At 46.1% G+C, this 23,547-nt stretch overlaps 1 protein-coding gene across 5 annotated transcripts in view; it reads left to right on the forward strand.

Annotated features, from left to right (window-relative positions):
• The window catches only part of LOC144479199 (tetraspanin-18B-like), a 149,968-nt gene that overhangs the window by 120,914 nt on the left and 5,507 nt on the right, over positions 1-23,547 (forward strand). For 3 of the 5 annotated variants that reach the window (XM_078197854.1, XM_078197855.1, XM_078197856.1), the window contains exons 3-8: positions 12,343-12,443; positions 12,800-12,994; positions 16,865-16,939; positions 17,033-17,131; positions 18,845-19,018; positions 20,068-20,151. In XM_078197854.1, the coding sequence (XP_078053980.1) occupies positions 12,384-12,443; positions 12,800-12,994; positions 16,865-16,939; positions 17,033-17,131; positions 18,845-19,018; positions 20,068-20,151 (687 nt within the window). In that variant the 5' untranslated portion in view covers positions 12,343-12,383. The remainder of the gene's footprint in view (positions 1-12,342; positions 12,444-12,799; positions 12,995-16,864; positions 16,940-17,032; positions 17,132-18,844; positions 19,019-20,067; positions 20,152-23,547) is intronic. The other 2 variants (XM_078197857.1, XM_078197858.1) reach the window with 2 other exon arrangements.

The raw sequence follows: 23,547 nt of genomic DNA on the forward strand, positions 1-23,547 counted from the left end.
AGAGGGAGGGGAGGTGGCGAGAGGGAGGGAGGTGGAGAGAGGAGGGAGATGGAGAGAGGGAGGGAGGTGGCGAGAGGGAGGGAGGTGGAGCGAGGGAGGGAGGTGGAGAGAGGGAGGGAGGTGGCGAGAGGGAGGGAGGTGGCGAGAGGGAGGGAGGTGGAGCGAGGGAGGGAGGTGGAGAGAGGGAGGGAGGTGGTGAGAGGGAGGGAGGTGGAGAGAGGGAGGGAGGCGGCGAGAGGGAGGGAGGTGGAGAGAGGGAGGGAGGTGGAGAGAGGGAGGGAGGCGGCGAGAGGGAGGGAGGTGGCGAGAGGGAGGGAGATGGAGAGAGGGAGAGAGGCGGCACGCGTGGGGGTTGGTGAGCACAAGGTTTGGGGGGGGGGAAAGTGCACAGTTGTTTGAGGAAGGAGGCACGAAGTTCGGATTGGTGGCGACCCAGGGGAATGGTTTAGTGAGGATACTAAGAATTAGTTAAAGGATTTTGGAGCCTGTGAGGACAGGTGATCTCGTCATTCTGCTTTGGCTGATTTGTAGAATTGTTAAATTCTAGATCGATCCCAAGTCATTCAATGTATTAAAAACACAAAGGCCTTTCTAGTTTGTGAAAAATTCTGGATTCTTAGCCCAGATCTGCAAATAATAACATGATGCTTTTGTCACTCCTTTTTGAGCTTGTTAGGTAGAAACTAAAACTTCTCATGAACGATTGCTATCAATTCATCTTTTTCTTCAAAGCTCCAATATAAAAACTACAAAAGTCTCTCCCGTATATGGTAGTGTAATGGTTATATACAGTACTAGAATTTCAAACCTGTGAGTTCAGATGCCACTGTGGTAGATTTAAAATTGAATTCAGTAATTTGTGGAGTGACAAGTTACTGTACCAATCATGGGGGTGTGTATTCCTTACTCTTCTTCGACACCTATGATAATTTTTCAGATATATATGTTATATATAGGTCTCTACTGGTACTGTACACCGCACATTGTCTTAATTAACATTGGTGCAGATAACAAAATTCATTCTCACAAGGATGGAAAAAACACGAGGGAATATACAGGGAGCATTACCTCTGCGTGTCAATCCAATGCTCAGGGTGATGTCTTTTTCCCTGCTCTCTCTCTCTCTCTCTCTCCTTTGGCCTCCGGATATCCGGTCTTCTGCCCTTCCTGTGTGGGCTGCTGTTTCTCACCTCAAATGGCCTTGAGTCCTGAGGGTGCAGTACCCATTTCCAACTTTTTCCAGTCCTTTCTGGTGCCCAGGTGGACTCCAGGCAGCCTCGCCTTTGGCTCCGATGCCCACATGATACAAGGCAGATGACAATCACCCGAACTGGCGACATTCTTAATGCTGGCTCCTTCCTTGATCAGTGACGGGTTGCTGCAAATTCCCCTCCAAAGTTCAGTTCTGATCAGCACTGAGATTTGCCCACAAGTACCTTTTTGGCCTCCCTGATTATCACCTGAATTGATCCGTGCCTGCCCTGAGCTAATCTGAGACAGAAATCTCCAAAACACCAGGCACCTTCAACAAATTTAAAAGCCTGTCGAAAATTAGGCCTTTAACGAAGCCCCAACTACTTGAATTGGCTGAAACAGGAGTGCAGGTGAGCTCGCACACCTTCACCCCATTGTCACGGAGATTTCTGATATTGGGAATGAATGATGTGGAGATGCCGGCGTTGGACTGGGGTAAACACAGTAAGAGTTTTATTCGGCCTCTGATCTTTGGGTAAGCGTTGATGCACCTCAATGAGCACCCGGAAACAAGGCTTTAGAACTGAAGGCTTTAATACATTAACAATGAAACTACTAACACAAATTCACCCGTTCAGACTGAAGGGGTCCTGCCGGAGCAGGGGGTCTTATACCCTGCCACCGGAGGCGGGACCCCACTGGAGTGTGCCACGATAACACTTAGGACAGGTAAACACCCTAACCCAACAACATAGTACAACCCCCATAACAACAACACCCTAGCCCAACAGTAACACAATAACAACCCCAGTGGTGAACCAACGATGGTTCACCACATTCACCCCTCCTTTAGGAACCAAAGGTGGCGGGGTGGATGAAAACAGACAATGACAAAAAAAAATAACAGGATTCACAAGTCCAGACGGTCTGGAGGACCACACCGACGCTGCGATCTTCTCAACACCGGTTGCGAAACCGGAGCAGGTGCTTGCGGTGGCTCTCTCAAAGCAACATCTGGCTGTCCCCTCAAAGACTCCCGGGCCGGCCGGCCCTGATGAGGCGATGGTGTAGGGGATCCTGGAACGTTTGGTGGTGGTGGTGGTGGTGATGATGGTGGCGCCGATCTCCGAGTCTCAGGCAAGCTGTACATGGGAGTAAAAGTGTTATGCACTGGTCCCGGTGCTGACCGCGCCACGTCTGGGGAAGTAATGAGGAGTAGTGGAACTGTGACTGGGGGAATAGGAGCGACAGGAGTTGCTACGTCCCCTGCGGGCGCCAGGTCTCTAATGGAGACAATGTCCTCTCGCCCGTCAGGATATGCCACATAGGCATACTGAGGGTTGGCGTGGAGGAGTTGGACCGGTTCGACCAAGGGGTCGGACTTGCGAGCCCTCACATGGCGCCGCAGAAGGACGGGTCCTGGGTACGTCAACCAGGCTGGCAATGAGGTCCCCGAGGACGACTTCCGAGGGAATGAGAACATCCTCTCGTGGGGAGTAGCATTGGTTGCCGTACACAGGAGGGAGCGGATAGAATGGAGCGCAGTTGGAAGGACCTCCTGCCACCGGGAGACTGGAAGGCCCTTGGATTTCAGTGCCAGTAGGACAGCCTTCCAGACTGTAGCATTCTCCCTTTCCACCTGTCCGTTACCCCTAGGGTTGTAGCTCGTGGTTCTACTAGAGGCAATCCCGAATGAGAGCAGGAATTGCCTCAAGTCGTTGCTCATGAACGACGAGCCCCTGTCGCTATGAATATAGCAGGGGTACCCGAACAGGGTAAAAAGCTCACTGAATACCTTGATGACGGTGGCAGTCGACGTGTCCGCACAGGGGAAAACAAACGGAAACCGGGAAAATTCGTCTATTATGTTAAGAAAATAGACATTCCGATCCGTTGAGGGAAGGGGGCCCTTAAAATCTACACTCAGCCTCTCAAAAGGGCGAGTGGCCTTGACCAAATGTGCCCGGTCTGGTCGATAAAAGTGTGGTTTGCATTCTGCGCAAATCCGACAACTTCTAGTAACTGACCTGACCTCCTCCACCGAGTAGGGTAGGTTGCGGGCTTTTATGAAGTGGTAGAGTCTGGTGACTCCAGGATGACACAGATCATTGTGGAGAGCCTTCAAGCGGTCCTCCTGCATGATGGCGCATGTTCCGCGCGAGAGGGCATCCGAGGGCTCATTGAGCTTCCCTGGACGATACATAATATCGTAATTATAGGTGGAGAGCTCAATTCTCCACCGCAAGATCATATCGTTCTTGATCTTGCCCCTCTGCGTGTTACTGAACATAAACGCCACGGATCGTTGATCCGTGATCAGGGTGAACCGCTTACCTGCCAGGTAATGGCGCCAGTGTCTGACTGCCTCCACAATGGCCTGAGCCTCCTTTTCCACCGCTGAGTGCCGAATCTCTGGGCCTTGAAGGGTGCGGGAAAAAAACGCGACGGGCCTGCCTGCCTGGTTTAGTGTGGCGGCTAGGGCGAAGTCCGATGCATCACTCTCCACCTGGAAAGGGATGGATTCATCCACCGCGTGCATCGTGGCTTTCGAGATGTCGCTTTTCAAAACCTTGAAGGCCAATTGGGCCTCCGGCGTAAGTGGGAAGGTCGTGGACTTAATGAGCGGACGAGCTTTGTCCGCGTAGTTGGGGACCCACTGTGCATAATACGAAAAGAACCCGAGGCATCTCCTCAGTGCTTTCGTGCTAGCGGGCAAGGGAAGTTCAGTGAGTGGGCGCATACGGTCTGGATCAGGGCCAATGACCCCGTTTTCCACCACGTATCCGAGGATGGCTAACCTACGCGTACGGAATACGCACTTCTCCCTGTTATAGGTCAGATTCAGGCGAGATGCAGTGCGTAGAAAGTGTTGGAGATTCGTGTCGTGGTCCTGCTGGTCATGGCCGCAGATGGTGACGTTATCCAGGTACGGGAAGGTAGCCCGCAACCCGTTCTGGTCCACCATTCGGTCCATAGCACGCTGGAAGACCGAGACCCCAAATTGATGCACCTCAATGAGCACCCGGAAACAAGGCTTTAGAACTGAAGGCTTTAATACATTAACAATGAAACTACTAACACAAATTCACCCGTTCAGACTGAAGGGGTCCTGCCGGAGCAGGGGGTCTTATACCCTGCCACCGGAGGCGGGACCCCACTGGAGTGTGCCACGATAACACTTAGGACAGGTAAACACCCTAACCCAACAACATAGTACAACCCCCATAACAACAACACCCTAGCCCAACAGTAACACAATAACAACCCCAGTGGTGAACCAACGATGGTTCACCACAAGCGTTCTCCAAGGCGGCCTTCACGACACACTACAGCGCAGAGTCGCAGAGCAGAAACTGATAGCCAAGTTCCGCACACATGAGGACGGCCTAAACCGGGATCTTGGGTTCGTGTCACACGATCAGTAACCCCCACAGCTTGCCTCCTGGACTTGCAGAATCTCACTGGCTGTCCTGTCTGGAGACAATACACATTTCTTTAACCTGTGCCTAATGCTCCCTCCACTCACGTTGTCTGTATCTTTAAGACCTGATTAGCTGTAAAGATTTGCATTCTAATCAGTATTCTGTAACTTGATTTTGTGTCTCTGTATGCCCTGTTTGAGAACAGATATCCACTCCATCTGACGAAGGAGCAGCGCTCCGAAAGCTAATGGCATTTGCTACCAAAAAAACCTGTTGGACTTTAATCTGGTGTTGTTAAAACTCTTATTGGGAATGAAGATAGGACAGCACATCGGCACCATCTTATATATAGCTATTGAAAAGTTTATCATCTGTTTTTATGCCTCTTGTTAGTTGACTGTCCCAGAATCATAGAAACCCTACAGTGCAGAAGGAGACCATTCGCCCCATTGAGTCTGCACCGACCACAAGTCCACCCAGGCCCTATCCTTGTAACCCCCACGTAATCCCCCTGACACTAAGGGGAAATCTCACCCAGACCTGTTCCCCGTAACCCCAAGTATATACCCCACTAATCCCCCTAACCTACACATCTTGGAACACTAAGGGGCAATTTACCACGGCCAATCCACCTAACCTGTACATCTTTGGATACATCTCTGTCATACTCTCTTTTCATAGTAAGAAGTTTAACAACACCAGGTTAAAGTCCAACATACTCTCTTTTCTCCATCCTTCACAATCTCTTGGCCCACCGTTGCTAAACTCTAAAATCTTCTCAGACCTACTATACTTTTTGGTAACATTATAAGCCTCTTTCTTCAAAACTACTTTTAACACCTCTCCTTAGCCTGGGTTCCATCACTTTTTTGTTGAGACCTTAAAGGTATGTATATATTTTTTGGCAAATTATGTTTAAGTCTTTAAAAATCAGGCCTTGCTTTTCTACCAACATAACCTTTAATGTCATTTCCCAAGCTGGCTTCGTCAACTAACTCCCTCATTGCTTTGTTTAGATTGAAAATGCTAGTTTTGGACTAAATCACTTTCAAGCTCAATGTAAAATTCCATCATTCTACAGTCACTCTTCCCAAGAAGTCTCCTTACTACAAGGTTATTAATGAACCCTTTCCTGCTGCACAATATTAGATCTACAGTACCGTGTTCCCTAATTTGTTGACATGCTGATCTAGAAAACTAACCAGTATACACACTATGAATCGAGCTTCCACATTATTACTGCAAATTTGGTTTACCCAGTCTTCCACAATTACTGAATTGCCTTTACTACATGAATTTCTACAACTACTGTTTAGGGGCCCAGAAATAACTCTCACTAACATTTCCTGCCCCTTTCTATTTCTCAGCTCCACTCGGACTGGTTCCATTTCTTGATTTTCTGAACTAAGATCCTTTCTCTCTACTCTCCGTCCTGTATTATCAGAGTTATCCCTTTTGCTTCATTATTTTGCCCATCAAAAAGTTATATATTCTTGAATATTTTGTTCCCAAACTTGGTCACATTACAACCACGTCTGTGTAGTAGCCATTAGATCAAGCCTATTCATTTCTAACTGTGCTATTAATTCATCTAATTTATTGCAAATGTTTTGCAAATTCATGATGCCTTTAGCTTTGATTTTTCTCTCATTTTTCCTGAATGTTGCCCTCTCTATGCAACTTTCACCAACTCTTATTTTTACCCAAACATTGCACTGCTATGCATCATTGACATTTTGAATTTACCCTTTCCTGAATCCTCCCACTGCCAAAACCCCTTCTATTAGTTTAAACACCTTCAACACAGTTCCTCGCTACTTCCCGAGTTATTTCATTTGCCAGGAAACTGACTCCAGGATGATTTAAGTGGAACCCACCCTATCGGAACAGCTTTCCCTCCCTGCCTGTGCCCCACGAAGCAAAAATCCCTGCCTCCCACATCACACTTTCAGTCACGCATTTAACCTTCTAACCTGTTTATCTCTATGCTAAGGGATGCGTGGCTCAGGTACGAATCCAGGACGTATTATCTTTGAGATACCGCTTTTAATTTGGACCCTAATTCCTCCATCTCTGTCAGCAGAGCATCAACATATCTCAGTGGTTCCAAGGTAAACCATGACAACTGGGCCATCTCCCTCCCATTCCAAGTACTTTTCTGACTTCAATGAAATGTTCTTAACTCTGGCACTGGGCAAGCAACACAATCGGTGCTGCTGGTCGCAGCTATAGGAAACACCATGGGCTGGATTTTCCAGCCGCGCTCATCCCGAAACCGGAAAATCCTGCCCGAGGTCAATGGACCTTTCCATGGTCCACCCCTCGCCTGCTCTGATTCCCGTGGCCGGTGGAACAGGAAAATTTGCTCCTATCTGTCTCTCTGACTGTACTATACCCTATCACAACTACATTCCTTTTCATTCCTCCCTCACCCCCACTTTAATGCCCTCCTCCACCATGGTACAATGATCAGTTTGCCCATCCACCTCCTGTAGCCTTTGATTAACAACCCTGAAGGGTGGTACGGTGGCACAGTGGTTAGCACTGCAGCCTCACAGCGCCAGGGACCCAGGTTCAATTCCGGGTCGCTGTCTGTGTGGAGTTTGTACATTCTCCCCGTGTCTGCATGGGTTTCCTCCGGGTGCTCTGGTTTCCTCCCACAATTCAAAGATGTGTGGGTTAGGGTGATTGGCCATGGTAAATTGACCCTTAGTGTCAGAGGGATTAGCAGGGTAAGTTAAAGTTAAAGTTTATTTATTAGTCACAAGTAAGGCTTGCATTAACACTGCAATGAAGTTACAGTGAAAATCCCCTAGTCGCCACACTCCAGCACCTGTTCGGGTCAATCCATCTAACCAGCACGTCTTTCAGACTGTGTGAGGAAACCCACACAGACATAGAACATAGAACATTACAGCGCAGTACAGGCCCTTCGGCCCTCGATGTTGCGCCGACCAGTGGAACCAATCTAAAGCCTCTCTAATCTACACGATTCCAATATCATCCATATGTTTGTCCAATAACCATTTGAATGCTCTTAATGTTGACGAGTCCACTACTGCTGCAGGCAGGGCATTCCACGTCCTTACTACTCTCTGAGTAAAGAACCTAACTCTAACATCTGTCCTATATCTCTCACCCCTCAATTTAAAGCTATGTCCCCTCGTGCTAGCCATCACCATCCGAGGAAAAAGGCTCTCACTATCCACCCTATCTAATCCTCTGATCATCTTATATGCCTCTTTTAAGTCACCTCTTAACCTTCTTCTCTCTAACGAAAACAACCTCAAGCCCCTCAGCCTTTCCTCATACGATTTTCCCACCATACCAGGCAACATCCTGGTAAATCTCCTCTGCACCCTTTCCAACACTTCCACATCTTTCCTATAATGCGGCGACCAGAACTGTACGCAATACTCCAAATGCGGCCGCATCAGAGTTTTGTACAGTTGCAGCATGACCTCCTGGCTCCGAAACTCAATCCCGAAACTCAACCAATAAAAGCTAACACACTGTACGCCTTCTTAACAACCCTATCAACCTGGGTGCCAACTTTCAGGTATCTATGCACATGGACACCCAGATCCCTCTGTTCATCCACACTACCAAGTATCTTACCATTAGCCCAGTACTCTGTATTCCTGTTACTCCTTCCAAAGTGAATCACCTCACACTTTTCCACGTTAAACTCCATTTGCCACCTCTCAGCCCAGCTCTGCAGCTTATCTATGTCCCTCTGTAACCTGCCACATGGGGAGAATATGCAAACTCCCACAAACAGTGACCCAAGCCAGGAATCGAACCTGGGACCCTGGTGTTGTGAGGCAGCAGTGCTAACCACAGTGCCACCGTGCCTCCCAAGAATGAGGGGTTACAGAAATAGGGCCTGGGTGGAATTGTTCTTGGTGTTGTTGATTAATTTAACATGGCCAATCAACCTAACCCGCACATCTTTGGATTGTGGGAGGGAACCGGAGCACCCGGAGGAAACCCACACAGATACAGGGAGAACGTGCAAACTCCACACAGACTCGATGGGCTGAATGGCCTCCTTCTGCAATGCAGGGATTCTATGGATTCTATGATCCCTCAAGCTGTAGACACTGAGTGTAGATATGGTTACCCAGGATTGCAGTGCTCATCACAAAATCCACAACTGTAGCTATGTCATGATAGCACACTCATGACAATTGAAGGACTCAGTCAAACCTCACGTGGCAGATTAACCTCAGAAACTACTCCGATCGCCTCAGTTCATGACTTAACATTAAAATATTCAGAATATTTTGATAAAATTGGCAGTTTTAAGGAAGCTGCAATGTTATGTTTGCAGATGAACACAAGCCTGTCAGACAATCTGTTACAATTTGTGGAATGCAAATGTCAACAGAGATGAGAAGAAATGGCAAAAGATTCTACATTGGAGAAACTGTGGAAAACCGTCATTGAGGAATGACCCGATTCAATTCAACACGTCCGCAAACACATGGGACAATTTTGGCCTTACTGGGATAAGTTAGCCGTCTGCCAGGGCGGTCATTGTCAAAGGCAGGCTGGTCTTCATACTGGAATCTTTGTGACCTGATATTCTTCAACAACTACACACATCGGCATAGATCAGATGGGAAAACTTATAAAAGATTCAGTCTTTAGGTATAGTTGTTGTTGAGAAGCGTGAGGCATGTCATCGTCAGCCACTTTAACAAGTACCCCATTATTTGAGAATTGCATAATAAGTCAAGCACAACTGTCACACACTCTAAGTGCTATTTTCAGTTTATTTGTGTCTAGAGAGGTCATTGTGGATAAATGTCTACAATTTATTGGTAAGCTATTTCAGGACCTGTGCGAGAAGTGGAGCATCAATTACACTACTTCTTCTTCTCATTATCCTACATCCAATGGCCTAGCAGAATATATGATTCTTACAATAAAATCCTTAATTCTCAAATGTAGACAGGCCAAGCTAATCTACACATTGCAATGCTACAGGGCGTCACAGTAGCACGGTGGCACGGTGGTTAGCACTGCTGCTTCACAGCTCCAGGGACCTGGGTTCGATTCCCGGCTTGGGTCACTGTCTGTGTGGAGTTTGCACATTCTCCTCGTGTCTGCGTGGGTTTCCTCCGGGTGCTCCGGTTTTCTCCCACAGTCCAAAGATGTGCGGGTTAGGTTGATTGGCCATGCTAAAACAAAAATTGCCCTTAGTGTCCTGAGATGCGTAGGTTAGAGGGATTAGTGGGTAAATGTGTGGGGGTAGGGCCTGGGTGGGATTGTGGTCGGTGCAGACTCGATGGGCCGAATGGCCTCTTTCTGTACTGTAGGGTTTCTATGATTCTATGATGAGACAGCAACACCCTTAACTGCGACACTTTCATCATCAGCAGAGCTCATGCTTGGCGGACCAGTGCATACAACATTATCTACTCTTTACCCATTCTACTCTCTCTGAAACTAGAGAACAACTTTTAAAACTACAAGAGAAGATGATCAATGCGCCAAATAAAAATGTAGGAACAGAATTATTAAAGTTTTTTAAACGTTTATTTGTTAGTGTCACAAGTAGGATTAGATTAACTTTGCAATAAAGTTTCTGTGAAAATCCCCTAGTCGCCACACTCTGGCGCCTGTTTGGGTACACTGAGGGAGAATTTAGCACGGCCAATGTACCTAACCAGCACATCTTTCAGACTTTGGGAGGAAACCGGAGCACCCGGAGGAAACCCATGCAGACACTGGGAGAACGTGTAGACTCTGCACAGACAGTCACCCAAGCTGGGAATTGAACTCGGGTCCCATAGTGCTATGAGACAGCAGTGTTAACCACTGTGCCACCGCCCAGTCTGACAACAAATTTGCATTCAGGATTCAACCCACAGATGTTACATGGCAACCAGCCAAGGTGACAAGGATTCATTCAGAACCAAGGTCTTCTGAAGTCATTACACCGAAAAGAGCAGTGGTGAGTTGTAACTGAGGATAAATCAGATCCATTTCAGTTCCTCAACCATCATGCAGTCCTGTTACATCGATGACAAGATCCCAAATACAACTGGGAACAACATCTAAGCACGATAACTTCAAAGATCACTATGAGCAATTAAAGAAATCTCCAGACAAGGTTAATATAATAACACCAGGATTCGGCTGTAAAGGAACAGTGCTATATTGCACAAAATAAAGTAAAACAAAACCAAAAGCTATGGTGAACACAAACAGGTCCCAATTACACTAATGGAACCATTGAGGTACCTGCTTTTTAAAGGACTTGGTATACGAGCTCCACCTGGTAAGATAATTATCAATCACCAGGGAGCTCGTATTCTTCAAGTCTACAGGGAGATCAATCATTGATTCCCCAGGCAAGCTCTGAACGGCAACACTGTTACCATCCCAAGATCTGGTGTACCACCTTTATGCTTTAGAGATACGTGGATTCATCAGATCTATACGCATATGCTTTGTCACGAAACAGGGACATGTATTATAAATAGTTCTATTTCTTTGGGGGGGAGGGGGATTATCTTTAAAAGCAAAGGTGAGATGTTGTAATATGCCTTTAAGAGATGGCAACATGACATCATTAGAAGAGACGTGTATCATGTGATCCAGTCTTAGTTTCACTGTTGCTTTTGTGCTGAGCACACAGCATGCACAGCCCTGCTGCTGGTATCTTCAAGTTTTCTATCCATGTATTTCTGTTCTCATGTGCCTTGTCTTAATAAATGAAACCATGTGTTTACCCGATCCCTTATGAGTGAGTGTTGCCTTTTTACTATTACAACATTACATAAGCTTTTTATCGCTACAATTCAGCCAAAGTAAGGATGAAAAATATTTACGTTAAAGCCACTTTAGAAGTACTTTGTCCTTAGCGAAAAAGTTGATATTTTATATTGCACTGAACATTTACTAATGTAAGCAGAGGCAAATGTATTGTTATATTACCGAAGTATAATGTTTTAACTCAACAGGTAAATATTAAAAAGTTGCCCTTCAAAACATTGTTTTAGACCTCAGAGCATGTCAGTGGATAAATGTGAGCGATTGTAACATTATAGTCATGCTCTTGTCAGTCTAAAACCACATTTTAAAGGGCTTTAAAAAAAGTTTTAAATTTACTTATTGTTTCCTTTGTCTGATGGTTCCTATGGAATTTTGCCAGCAATCAACTGAACTACCATGTCCATTAGTGTTCCTAACTGCATTGAAATCCATTCATTCAAGAAAGGGCTTAGAAATCATAGAATCTCTACATTACAGAAGGAGGCCATTCAGTCCATCGAGTCTGCACCAACAACAGTCCCACCCAAGCCCTATCCCCGTGCTCCCACGTATTTACCCTGCTAATTCTCCCCTGACACTAAGGGGCAATTTAGCATGGCCAATCAACCTAACCAGCATGTCATTTGGACTGTGGGAGGAAACCGGAGCACCCGGGGGAAACCCATGCAGACACGGGGAGAATGTGCAGACTCCATACAGACAGTAACCGAGGCTGGAATTGAACCTGAGTCCCTGGCACTGTGAGGCAGCAATGCTAACCGCTGTGCCACCGTGCCGCCCATACTTGTTTCTGAACCGTTAAAGAGTTGCGTGGTCTTTTTGCTATTGTGGTAACTCAGCCACTGAAAGGCTGACGTGAAGACGTTATGATCCCAAACAAAATTTGCAATTAAAAGATTGCGAAGTGTAAACTGCAACCTTCTTTCAATTGTCATTTCAGACTGAAAGCTGTTTAAAGCAATCAAAACGACGGGATTCCAAATGGAAAAGTCTCGGACGTGTATCAAGTATCTCATGTTTCTCTCCAACGCTTTAATTTTTGTAAGTAACTGGTTGGTCGTATTTATGAACACAAGAGAATGACTATTTGCATGAAGCAAGCGCTCAGCGAGACAACTCAGAATATTCATGAGATCGGTAATTACAAGGAATGATATTAAAATCTGTGTCCATGGCAACTGGCATTGTTATTCAATAACTTTAATCAAATACATACCACGTAATTTTATTAAAGTCTAGAATGTGGTTTAATTGTATTAGGAGATAAAGGGTGCTTTATCTTAAAAACAGTTATGAAATAATATCCAGGAGCTGAGGAGATTATTGAAGGATCCTTGATGAATTTTAATTCAAGAGGCAGTGACTGTCTGTAATAACCTCACTGTGGTTTCTTACAGGCAGGGGGGACATGTCTGCTGGGAGTTGGCATTTGGGTTACAACCAACCCCAACGGCTTCAGGAACATTGTGACTGCAAACCCGTTGATCTATACTGGGGCTTACATCATCCTGTCAGTCGGGGTAATTCTCTTCTTCCTAGGGTTCTTAGGTTGCTGGGGAGCCATCCGAGAGAGCAAACAGCTGCTTATGACTGTACGTACAGCAACTTGAAATCTTCATTTTTTCAGATTATTTTTGATTGATGTCCAGAGGTGTGAGAATGGTTAAGATTCGACCTGTCTTTTCCCCAAGATAAATGACACAAATGCATATTAGACCCCCATTAGGATGTCAATGGGTGCAACACCTTTTCCCCATCCATTTTGAAGGTGCTGGGTTTGCAAGATTAAGGTGCCTTTTATCCTAACCCTTGGCCTGCAGGTCATAGAATCATAGAATCCTACTGTGCATAAAGAGGCCATTTGGCCCATCAAGTCTGCACCGACCACAATCCCACCCAGGCCCTATCCCCATAACCCCATGCATTTATCCTAGCTAGTCACCCAGACATTAAGGGGCAATTTAGCATTCCCAATCCATCCAACCCGCACATCTTTGGACTGTGGGAGGAAACCGGAGCACCCGGGGGAAACCCACACAGACATGAGGAAAACGTGCAAACTCCACACGGACAGTGACCCAAGCTGAGAATCGAACCCCCGGGTCTCTGGCGCTGTGAGGCAGCAGGGCTAACCACTGTGACACCGTGCGGCCCATCATTCATTATATTTGTACCTCATGAGTGGTGGCAAACACTTGGCCTCTGGAGCATCGTAACCAATGTGTTTTTTATTTATTAATGTCACAAGTAGGTTTACATTAACACTGCAATGAAGTTACTGTGAAAATCCCCTAGCCGCCACACTCCGGCGCCTGTTCGGGTACACTGAGGGAGAATTTAGCATGGCAAATGCACCTAACCAGCTCATCTTTCAGACTGAGAGAGGAAACCAGAGCACCCGGAGGAAACCTGCGCAGACAGTGACCCAAGCTGGGAATCGAACCTGGGTCCCTGATGCTGTGTGGCAGCAGCGCTAACCACTGTGTCACCGTGCTGCCCTAAGTGTCCTTGTCTGAGGTCCTTTGACCTTTCCACCAAGTGCCCACTGAGTGGGGATGTGGCGGAGGATTCCCTCTTCCCAGTCCAAGGAACATTGAGCCTACGGAAGGAGCCAAATAGCTGAGATCATTTGCTACTGGCTTTGGGTTTAAATCCCATCTCGAATTCTTCACTACCTCAGAACACCAGAAGTTAATGGAAGAACTTTTTTTTGAAACTTAATTCAAATTCTTAACATAGGAATTAGAATTATATCATGGATTAGCATCTGTTCTTTAACCAATTGGACAAAATGATGCAAATAGATGAATGATGATATATCCATCTCCAAAATTGCAGGGATCCTTTCTGATGGTCAGATCATTGTTGAAAGCGATGTTTTCAAACTTTCTATCTATAAAATCGTGAATCGCACAAAATCTAGACTCCAAGGGACCCAAGTAAATACTGTCAACACTCCAATGATCCTTGTAAAATATTGACACATTCCAAGGGACTCTCTGTAAAGTATTGACAAAATCTAAGGACCCCCAGTAAATATTCATAGACTCCTAGGGGCACCCCAGAAAATATTAACACACTCTTAGGGGTCCCTGTAAATATTGACACATTCTCCAGGATTCCTGTTGAACTTTGACCCCGTCTCAGGGAGTGGTTCGGTGGGGAGCACCATCTGGGCTAAAAGGCTGTGGCTCTGGATATTTGAGCACCTGATCTCGGCTGACACTTCACTGCCCTTTTGGAGCTGCCACCTTTTGGATGAAAGATTAAACCAAGGCTCCGTCTGTCCTCTCAGTTTGAAGTAAAGGATGCTATTTGAAGCTCTTTCCATCATCCTGCCTGATACTTCCCCCTCAGGGCAGTATCACTGAACCAGATTATTTGGCCATTATCTCATTGTTGTTTGCAAAGTGCCCGCCGTGATCATTCTTCAGAAGATGGGATTGACTCTAAAAGCGGGTTGTTATGTTGTGAAAGGTGCTATTTAATACCATTTTATTTTTTATTAGTAAATAATGATAGGTCCTCTGTAATCTCTGGTTTAAAGAATTAGCTTCACAGAATTCCATTAGACTGTCTTTATGTAAGATTTCCAGATTAAAGGCATCTTTGTCTCAAACCACTGCAGAAGGAGGACAATCTCAGTGTGGCTGGTTAAAAAAAAATCACAAATCTGCCGTCCCCAGTCACCTTCTGGAAATGAAGACTCATTCTGACTTTTCCTATTCTTAATTCATTCCTGCTAACGCAAATATGTGGAGCTCGCTCACCCTGCTTCCTGTCATCTTCTTGTAAAATATTGGGTGGAATTTTCCCATCCTGCCCACCACAGGAATCATAGCGGGCAAGGCGTGGACCACGCCTTTGACCTCAGGCGGGATTTTCCAGTTTTGGGGTGAGTGTGGCTGGAAAATCTCGCCCATTGACATATTCCAAGGAACTCCCTGTAAGGTATTGAGAGGAGGTGATGGCCTCGTGGTATCATCACTAGACTATTAATCTAGAACCGTAGCTAATGTTCTGGAGACCTGGGTTCGAATCCCACCATGGCCGATGGTGTAATTTGAATTCAATTTTTAAAAAAATCTGGAATTAAGGAGCTACTGATGACCATGCGACTAATGTTGATTATTGGAAAAATAATTAATTCCTGGTTCACTAATGTCTTTCAGTGATGGAAGTCGTACAATCCCTGCAGCGCAGAAGGACAGTAAGACGTTTAACAACACCAGGTTAAAGTCCAACAGGTTTATTTGGTAGCAAAAGCCACACAAGCTTTCGGAGCCCCAAGCCCCTTCTTCAGGTGAGTGGGGCCCACTCACCTGAAGAAGGGGCTTGGGGCTCCGAAAGCTTGTGTGGCTTTTGCTACCAAATAAACCTGTTGGACTTTAACCTGGTGCTGTTAAACTTCTTACTGTGTTTACCCCAGTCCAACGCCGGCATCTCCACATCATGCGCAGAAGGAGGCCATACGGCCCACCGAGTCTGCACCGACCACAATCCCACCCAGGCCCTACCTATTCCCAACCCTTCTTCATCCAGTGTCCTGTATAATCCAAGGAATTTAACGAACTGGTAAAACTTGTGTCATTGGAAACTCTGCAGCTAATGCAGTTACAGATGTGAAGCCTTGTCCTTACAAAGGGAGATGGAGCTTGTCATTGAGAGTGGGTGCTGAGCATCCCCTGCTGGTGGTTTCAGTTCATCCATATTATTATCGCATCTCCTACATACCAATGTGTTCCTTGCCCTGCTGTAGGAATTTTATTAAAAATCTTGAGAATTCCAAAATCCACCAAACTCAAGTCAAACTGTGCATTTTTGAATAAAAATTAAACATCTTGTCAGTACACTTGATTAGAGTCAAAGATTTGATTTTAAGTCCTCCCCTTAATAAATCGGCAACTGTGACAAGGTAACTGTTAATTTACAACTGAGGCTTGGCTTCAAACAGTTTCAGAATCACACAGGCTGACAACTTTGTGAAAATGGAAGGGGGTCACTTGACTTTGGAAGGCAACGTTTGAAAAAAAAACCCCCAGAAACTCGTAATCGTGCATCAGATTCAAGAGGCAGGACTTTCCTGCACCCCCCCTCCCCCCCACCCCCCCTGAGGTGTGTTTTCCAGTGGCGAAGGTAGCTCGTCATTGGCTGCCAGCGGGACTTTCCGTTCCTACCAATGTATACACATCATTTTGTGTGGCTCACAGGGGGGGCGGTGGGGTCCGCCCTTGCCGGGACTGGAAGATTCTGCCGGTGGGAAGGGCTGGAAAGTCCCACCCGATATCACCTGCTTGACGGGTCGGGTTATATGTTTCTGGTGTCAGTAACATCATTGTTGTATATGTTATGCACATTTATGACTGCTCTAAATGGCAAACTGTGGAATTCTTTCCCACACAGTGATTCAGGCAGGTAGTTTAAGGCAGGAGGACTAATCGAGTGTGTCCTGTTACTTGCAGTTTTTGCTGTTGATTCTGATCATTTTCATCCTGGAGTTAGTGGCAGCTGTCCTCGCGTTAGTCTTCAGAAAGCAGGTAAGTACAATGGCCAAAAGGTACACTGTCACTAATTAGCCATCTGTGAGTAATTACCCTCTGCTAAATATGAAACTTGTCATTTATATTCAGATAAGGAAGGATTATTTCTTAAAGGAATTGCAGATGAAGTACAAAGGAGACAATTCCACAGAAGCCTTTTCAAAAACTTGGAATGCCATTATGATGGATGTAAGTTTTAAAATAAATTCTCTCCTTCCACCACTCGAACCAGAAGCTCTGATGAAGACCACCTATAGTTCCACATGGCACGGTGGCACAGTGGTTAGCACCGCTGCCTCACAGCACCATGGACCTGGGTTCGATTCCTGGCTTGGGTCACTGTCTGTGCGGAGTTGGCACGTTCTCCCCGTGTCTGCGTGGGTTTCCTCCGGGTGCTCCGGTGTCTTCCCATAGTCCAAAGATGTGTGAGTTAGGTGCATTGGCTATTTTAAATTCTCCCTCAGTGTACCCAAGCAGGTGCCAGAGTGTGGTGACTAGGGGATTTTCACGGTAACTTCATTGCAGTGTTAATGTAAGCCTACTTGTGACACTAATAAATAAACTTTAAAAACTTTTAACATCAGCTGCCAACTCATGCCTCACCCAACTGGGTATCAACCTGTTGCTTGGTCATGTGACACATCACAAATGAGATTATTGACAGGCAGTTTGACCATGTGATGCATCACAAGTCAGTTTGTTTCCTCCCCCTCAGTTGACTCCCACACTTGTACTCTTTAAATGGGGTCACAGGACAGTAGAATCATAGAATCCCTACAGTGCAGAAGGAGGCCATTTGGCCCATCGAGTCTGCACCGACCGCAATCCCTATAACCCTACTTATTTACCCTACTAACCACCTGACACTAGGGTCAATTTACTATGGCCAATCAAACTAACCTGCAAATCTTTGGACTGTGGGAGGAAACCGGAGCACCCGAGGAAACCCACACAGACACGGGGAGAACATGCAACTCCACACAGACAGTGACCCAAACTGGGAATCAAACCCAGGTCCCTGGCGCTGTGAGGCAGCAGTGCTAACCACTGTGCCACCGTGCCGCCATTTTATTATCCCCATGACCCCATGTATTTACCCTATCTAGTCCCCCGATACTAGCTGGCAATTTCTCATGGCCAATCCACCTAACCCACAAATCTTTGGAGTGTGGGAGGAAACCCACGCAGACACAGGGAGAATGTGCAAACTCCACACATACAGTGACCCAAGCCGGGAATTGAACCCAGGTCTCTGGCGCTGTGAGGCAGCAGTGCTAACCACTGCGCCACCATGCCGCCCTGCAGCAAGAACCATTTTCTATGGAGACAGTAGTTCTGGTTAGAACCCATTGACTACTACCATAGGCAAGGCGAACTAATAGTCTGGGATTAAATCTAGATCATCTTGACCTGTTGACTCACCCATGTTGATGGTTACAATGCATACAGCCGTGCATACATTATGTGAAATGTCTGTTTGATGGCTTGCCTGCATTGCAAAACCTGTTCTACTGGATTCAGTGTTACTATTCCAGTACTCCCCAGCCCTTGCCCCCTGCTACTGACAGGTGGGAGTCAGGAGATGATAAAGTTAGACCCTGCTCTATTACAATACATAGAAGTCTCACAACACCAGGTTAAAGTCCAACAGGTTTATTTGGCCACACAAACCTGTTGGACTTTAACCTGGTGTTGTGAGACTTCTTACTGTGCCTACCCCCAGTCCAATGCCGGCATCTCCTCATCAACAATACATAGAAACAGGCCGTTAAGTTCTGTGTTTTTCTTCCTAAGAGCCACACACTCCAATTCCGCACTCCTGCTTGCTCCCCCTATAATAATCCTTTCACAATGACGTGGAATTTACATCAAAGGTGTAATGCTGGTGCCTTATCGTTTCAGTTTTCCTGCTGTGGTGTTATAGGGCCTCAGGATTTTGGACAGAATTCCAGTTTTCACGAACTCTTTCCCAATATGCTGCTACCTGAAGCATGTTGTCAGAAGAACAGTATATCTCTTGTCTTCCTAGACAAGAACAGATGTTTACAAGGAGATGTGGACTACATAAACAACAAGGTAAATGGAGAATCGAGATGATGTGCTTGTAAAGGGGCAATGACTCTTATCAACTCTTGGTTGGATTGTTAGGAATCATATTGGTAGCTCAGTAAACCTCAGGACTTATATGATGTATTCATCCCTTAAATCATGTAAACATGACTATAATCTTGATGCCTAATAATAAGGTAAGCAGCGATCTGTGGGCATTACAGAACCAAAGTGGGAATAAGGAATTGAGATATGGATCAGGCATTTTTTTTATTCTTTCATGGGGTGTGGCTTCACTGGAAGGACCTGTATTTGTTGCCCATCGCTAACTGTCCTTGAGAAGGTGGGTGTTGCACCTCCTTCTGAAACTGCTGCAGTCTTCACAAGTGTGATCTAATTGATTCATGGAACAGGTGCAAGGGGCTGAATGGCCCTTTCTTGTTCCTTATAGTTCTTCCAATGAGACTCCAAGCAGAGTCTCAAGGAGGCAACTATACCCATCCTGTATGTGTCAACCCATTGGAAAAGGTATCCAATTAAATCCACTCATCTGCTCTTCTGTCATTATTCTGAATGTTTTCCTATTCTTTTCCTATCCTTTGTGAAGAGTCTGCTTCAACTGCTCTTTCGGTCAGTGCGTTCCAGGTGATCATAGCTCATCAAGTAGGGGCGGCACAATGGCACAGTGGTTAACACTGCCATCCCACAGCGCCAGGGACCCGGGCTCGATTCCTGGCTTGGGTCACTGTCTGTGTGGCGTTTGCACGTTCTCCCCGTGTCTGCTTGTTGGTTTCCTCCCATACTGGGGAGTGGGTTAGGTGGATTGACCATGCAAACTTACCCCTTGGTGTCAGGGGGATTAGCAGGGTAAATACGAGGGGGTTACGGGGATAGGGCGAGGGTGGGATTGTTGTCAGTGCAGGCTCGATGGGCTGAATGGTCTCCTTCTGCACTGTAGGGATTCTATGATTCTATCATTCTCTTCTATGTACAGGAAGCGCACGTGGAAGTCAAGACTTGCACCTCATTCGAGATTATAGCAGCTTTGGGGCATTCATTAATGTTTATTGTTTCAGGGATGTTTCTCAATGATTGCGGAGAATTTTCGAAATTATGTCCATCTGGTCGGAGCATTCAGTATAATAGTGCTTTTAATTGAGGTAAGGTCACTTTATGTAAATTGAAGCTTTTGAAAAGCTGCATGAAATAAAAGGAAAGAAGATTTGCTCTGTTTATTACTTGCAGTGAAACTGCCAACATACATTTTATAAAGAGGTTTATAAATAGGTATCCTCCTCCTTCAGATACCGTACCCTAAGAGGGCATGGGAGATCATGTACCTAGAATCATAGAATCATAGAATCTTACAGTGCGGAAGGAGGCCATTCAGCCCAAAAAGTCTGCACCAACTATCACCCCATCCAGGCCCTTACCCTAGTTAGTTCCCTTGACATCAAGGATTTGGACCGCAGCCATTTTCGGGCCTTGGTAAAGTGGGTATCTGTGAAGATGTGGGTGAGGATCGCTTTAATGGTCTCACGCCCGAATTTACCAAGTTTTTGCGCCCGAAAATGGGCATGATGCAATGCTAAAATTGGGTCCCTAGGGTAGTAATCTCAGGATTACTCCCCGTACCATGTGCTAGTGGGGCTAGGAACAGGAAGATAGTGCAGCTGAACACATGGATAAAGAACTGGTGCAGGAGGGAGGCCTTCAGATTTGTGGATCATTGGGATGTCTTCCAGGGAAGGTGAGACCTATACAAGAAGGATGGGTTACACCTGAACTGGAGGGGCACCAATATCCTGGCTAGGAGGTTTGCTAGTGTGCTTTGGGTGGGTTTAAACTAATGTGGCAGGGGGGTGGGAATCAGAACAGTAGGTCAGCAAGTGTAGAGACTGGGGATGAACATGGGACCAAGGCCAGGCTAGCTAAGAGGAAGAGTAGGCTGGGGGAGGTCGCACTCAGTGGCTCTGGAGTTCTGGAGTGCATCTGCTTCAATGCAAGGATTATAACAGGTAAGACAGATAAACTCAGAGTCTTGATTCATGCGCGGAACTTGGATGTGGTTGTGGTAATGGAGACTTAGTTAAAAGAGGGACAGGGCTGGCTGTTAAATATTCCGGGATATAGGTGCTTTAGACAGAGGGAAAGGCAAAAGAGGTTGTGGTGGGGCAGCTGCACAGGGGAATTTCACAGTAACTTCATTGCAGTGTTAATGTAAGTCTTACTTATGACTAATAAATAACCTTTAAAAAAAGAGGGAGGACACCTTGGAAGAATGATGTAACGAGACACTGTGGGTCGAGCTCAGAAACTGGAAGGGGGCAGTCACTATGATGGGGGTGTACCGCAGGCCTCTCAACAGCCGATGGGAAGCTGAAGAACGGATATGTAAGCAGATTCTAGACTGATGTAGAAATAATAAGATTCTTGTAGTGGGAGACTTTAATTTTCCTCATATTGACTGGAAATCCCTTGGGGCTAGGGGTCTGGATGGTGAGGAGTTTGCGAAGTGTGTCCAGGAAGATTTTTTGGAACAATATATGGAGAGTCCGGCTAGAGAAGGGGCCATATTGGATCTAGTACTAGGGAATGAGCGCGGCTAGGTCATCAAGGTTGCAGTGGGGGCACATGTGGTGAACAGTGACCACAATTCCATACGTTTTCGGATACTCATGGCAAAGGACGAGTGTTGTCCTCGGGTTAAGGTACTAAATTGGGGGAAGGCTAATTACAACTGGATTAGGCAGGATTTGGAGGCTGTTGTTTGGGAGAGGTTGTTTGAGGGTAAATCCTGGGGTAAAACCAGGATGCTGCCTGGTTTGGAGGGTAGGTCTTATGAGGAAAGGTTGAGGGAGCTAGGGCTGTTCTCTCTGGAGCGGAGGAGGCTGAGGGGAGACTTAATAGAGGTTTATAAAATGATGAAGGGGATAGATAGAGTGAACGTTCAAAGACTATTTCCTCGGGTGGATGGAGCTATTACAAGGGGGCATTACTATAGGGTTCATGGTGGGAGATATGGGAAGGATATCAGAGGTAGGTTCTTTACGCAGAGAGTGGTTGGGGTGTGGAATGGACTGCCTGCAGTGATAGTGGAGTCAGACGCTTTAGGAACATTTAAACGGTTATTGGATAGGCACATGGAGCACACCAGGATGATAGGGAGTGGGATAGCTTGATCTTGGTTTCAGATAAAGCTCGGCACAACATCGTGGGCCGAAGGGCCTGTTCTGTGCTGTACTGTTCTATGTTCTATGTAAATCCACATCTGGCATGTGGGAGTCTTCTAAGGAGCAGTTGATCGGAGTGCAGGACAGGCATGTGCCTATGAAGAGGAAGGATAGGAAAGGCAGGATTCAGGAACCATGGATGACCAGGGAAATTGTTAGTCTAGTCAAAAAGAAAAAGGATGCATGCATAAAGTCCAGGCAACTAAAAACAGATGAAGCACTTAACGAACACAGGGAAAGTAGAAAAGAACTCAAACAGGGTGTTAGGAGGGCAAGAAGGGGTCGTGAAATGTCCTTGGCAGACAGGAATAAGGAGAATCCCAAGGCATTTTATACATTTATTCGGAACAAGAGGATGGCTAGAGGAAGAGTTGGTCCACTTAAGGACAAAGGAGGGAAATTATGTGTAGAGCCAAAGGAAGTGGGTGAGATCCTTAATGAATACTTTGCATCGGTATTCACAAAGGAGGGGGGCATGTTGATTGATGGTGTTTCTGAAAGGTATGTAAACCCTCTAGAGCAATTCATCATTATGAGGGAGGAAGTGTTATGTGTATTAAAAAACATTACGGTAGACAAATCCCCAGGGCCAGATGGCATCTATCCCAGATTACTGAGGGAGACAGGAGATGAAATTGCTGGGCCTCTAACAGAAATCTTTGTTTCCTCATTGGTCACTGGTGAGGTCCCAGAGGACTGGAGGATAGCCAATGTTGTCCCATTATTTAAGAAGGGTAGCAAGGATAACCCGGGTAATTATAGGCCAGTGAGCTTGACGTCAGTGATAGTGAAACTGTTGGAGAAGATTCTGAGGGAAAGGATCTATACACATTTGGAACTGAATGGTCTTATTAGTGGCAGACAGCATGGTTTTGTATGATGGAGGTCATGTCTCACTAATTTGATTGAGTTTTTTGAGGAGACAGAAATGATTGATGAGGGAAGGGCTGTGGATGTTGTCTACATGGACATTAGTAAAGCATTTGACAATGTCCCTCATGGCAGGCTGATTAAATCACATGGGATTATGGGTGAACTGGCTAGATGGATCCAGAACTGGTTTGGCCATAGAAGACAGAGGGTAGCAGTAGAAGGGTGTTTTTCTGAATGGAGATCTGCAACTAGAACAAAGAACAAAGAACAATACAGTACAGGAACAGGCCCTTCAGCCCTCCAAGCCCCCGCCGCTCCCTGGTCCAAACTAGACCATTCTTTTGTATCCCTCCATTCCCACTCCGTTCATATGGCTATCTAGATAAGTCTTTAATGTTCCCAGTGTGCCCACCTCCACCACCTTGCCTGGCAGCGCATTCCAGGCCCCAA

This window comes from Mustelus asterias, chromosome 25 (assembly GCF_964213995.1).
Source record: "Mustelus asterias chromosome 25, sMusAst1.hap1.1, whole genome shotgun sequence".
NCBI classification, from domain to species: Eukaryota; Metazoa; Chordata; class Chondrichthyes; order Carcharhiniformes; family Triakidae; genus Mustelus; species Mustelus asterias.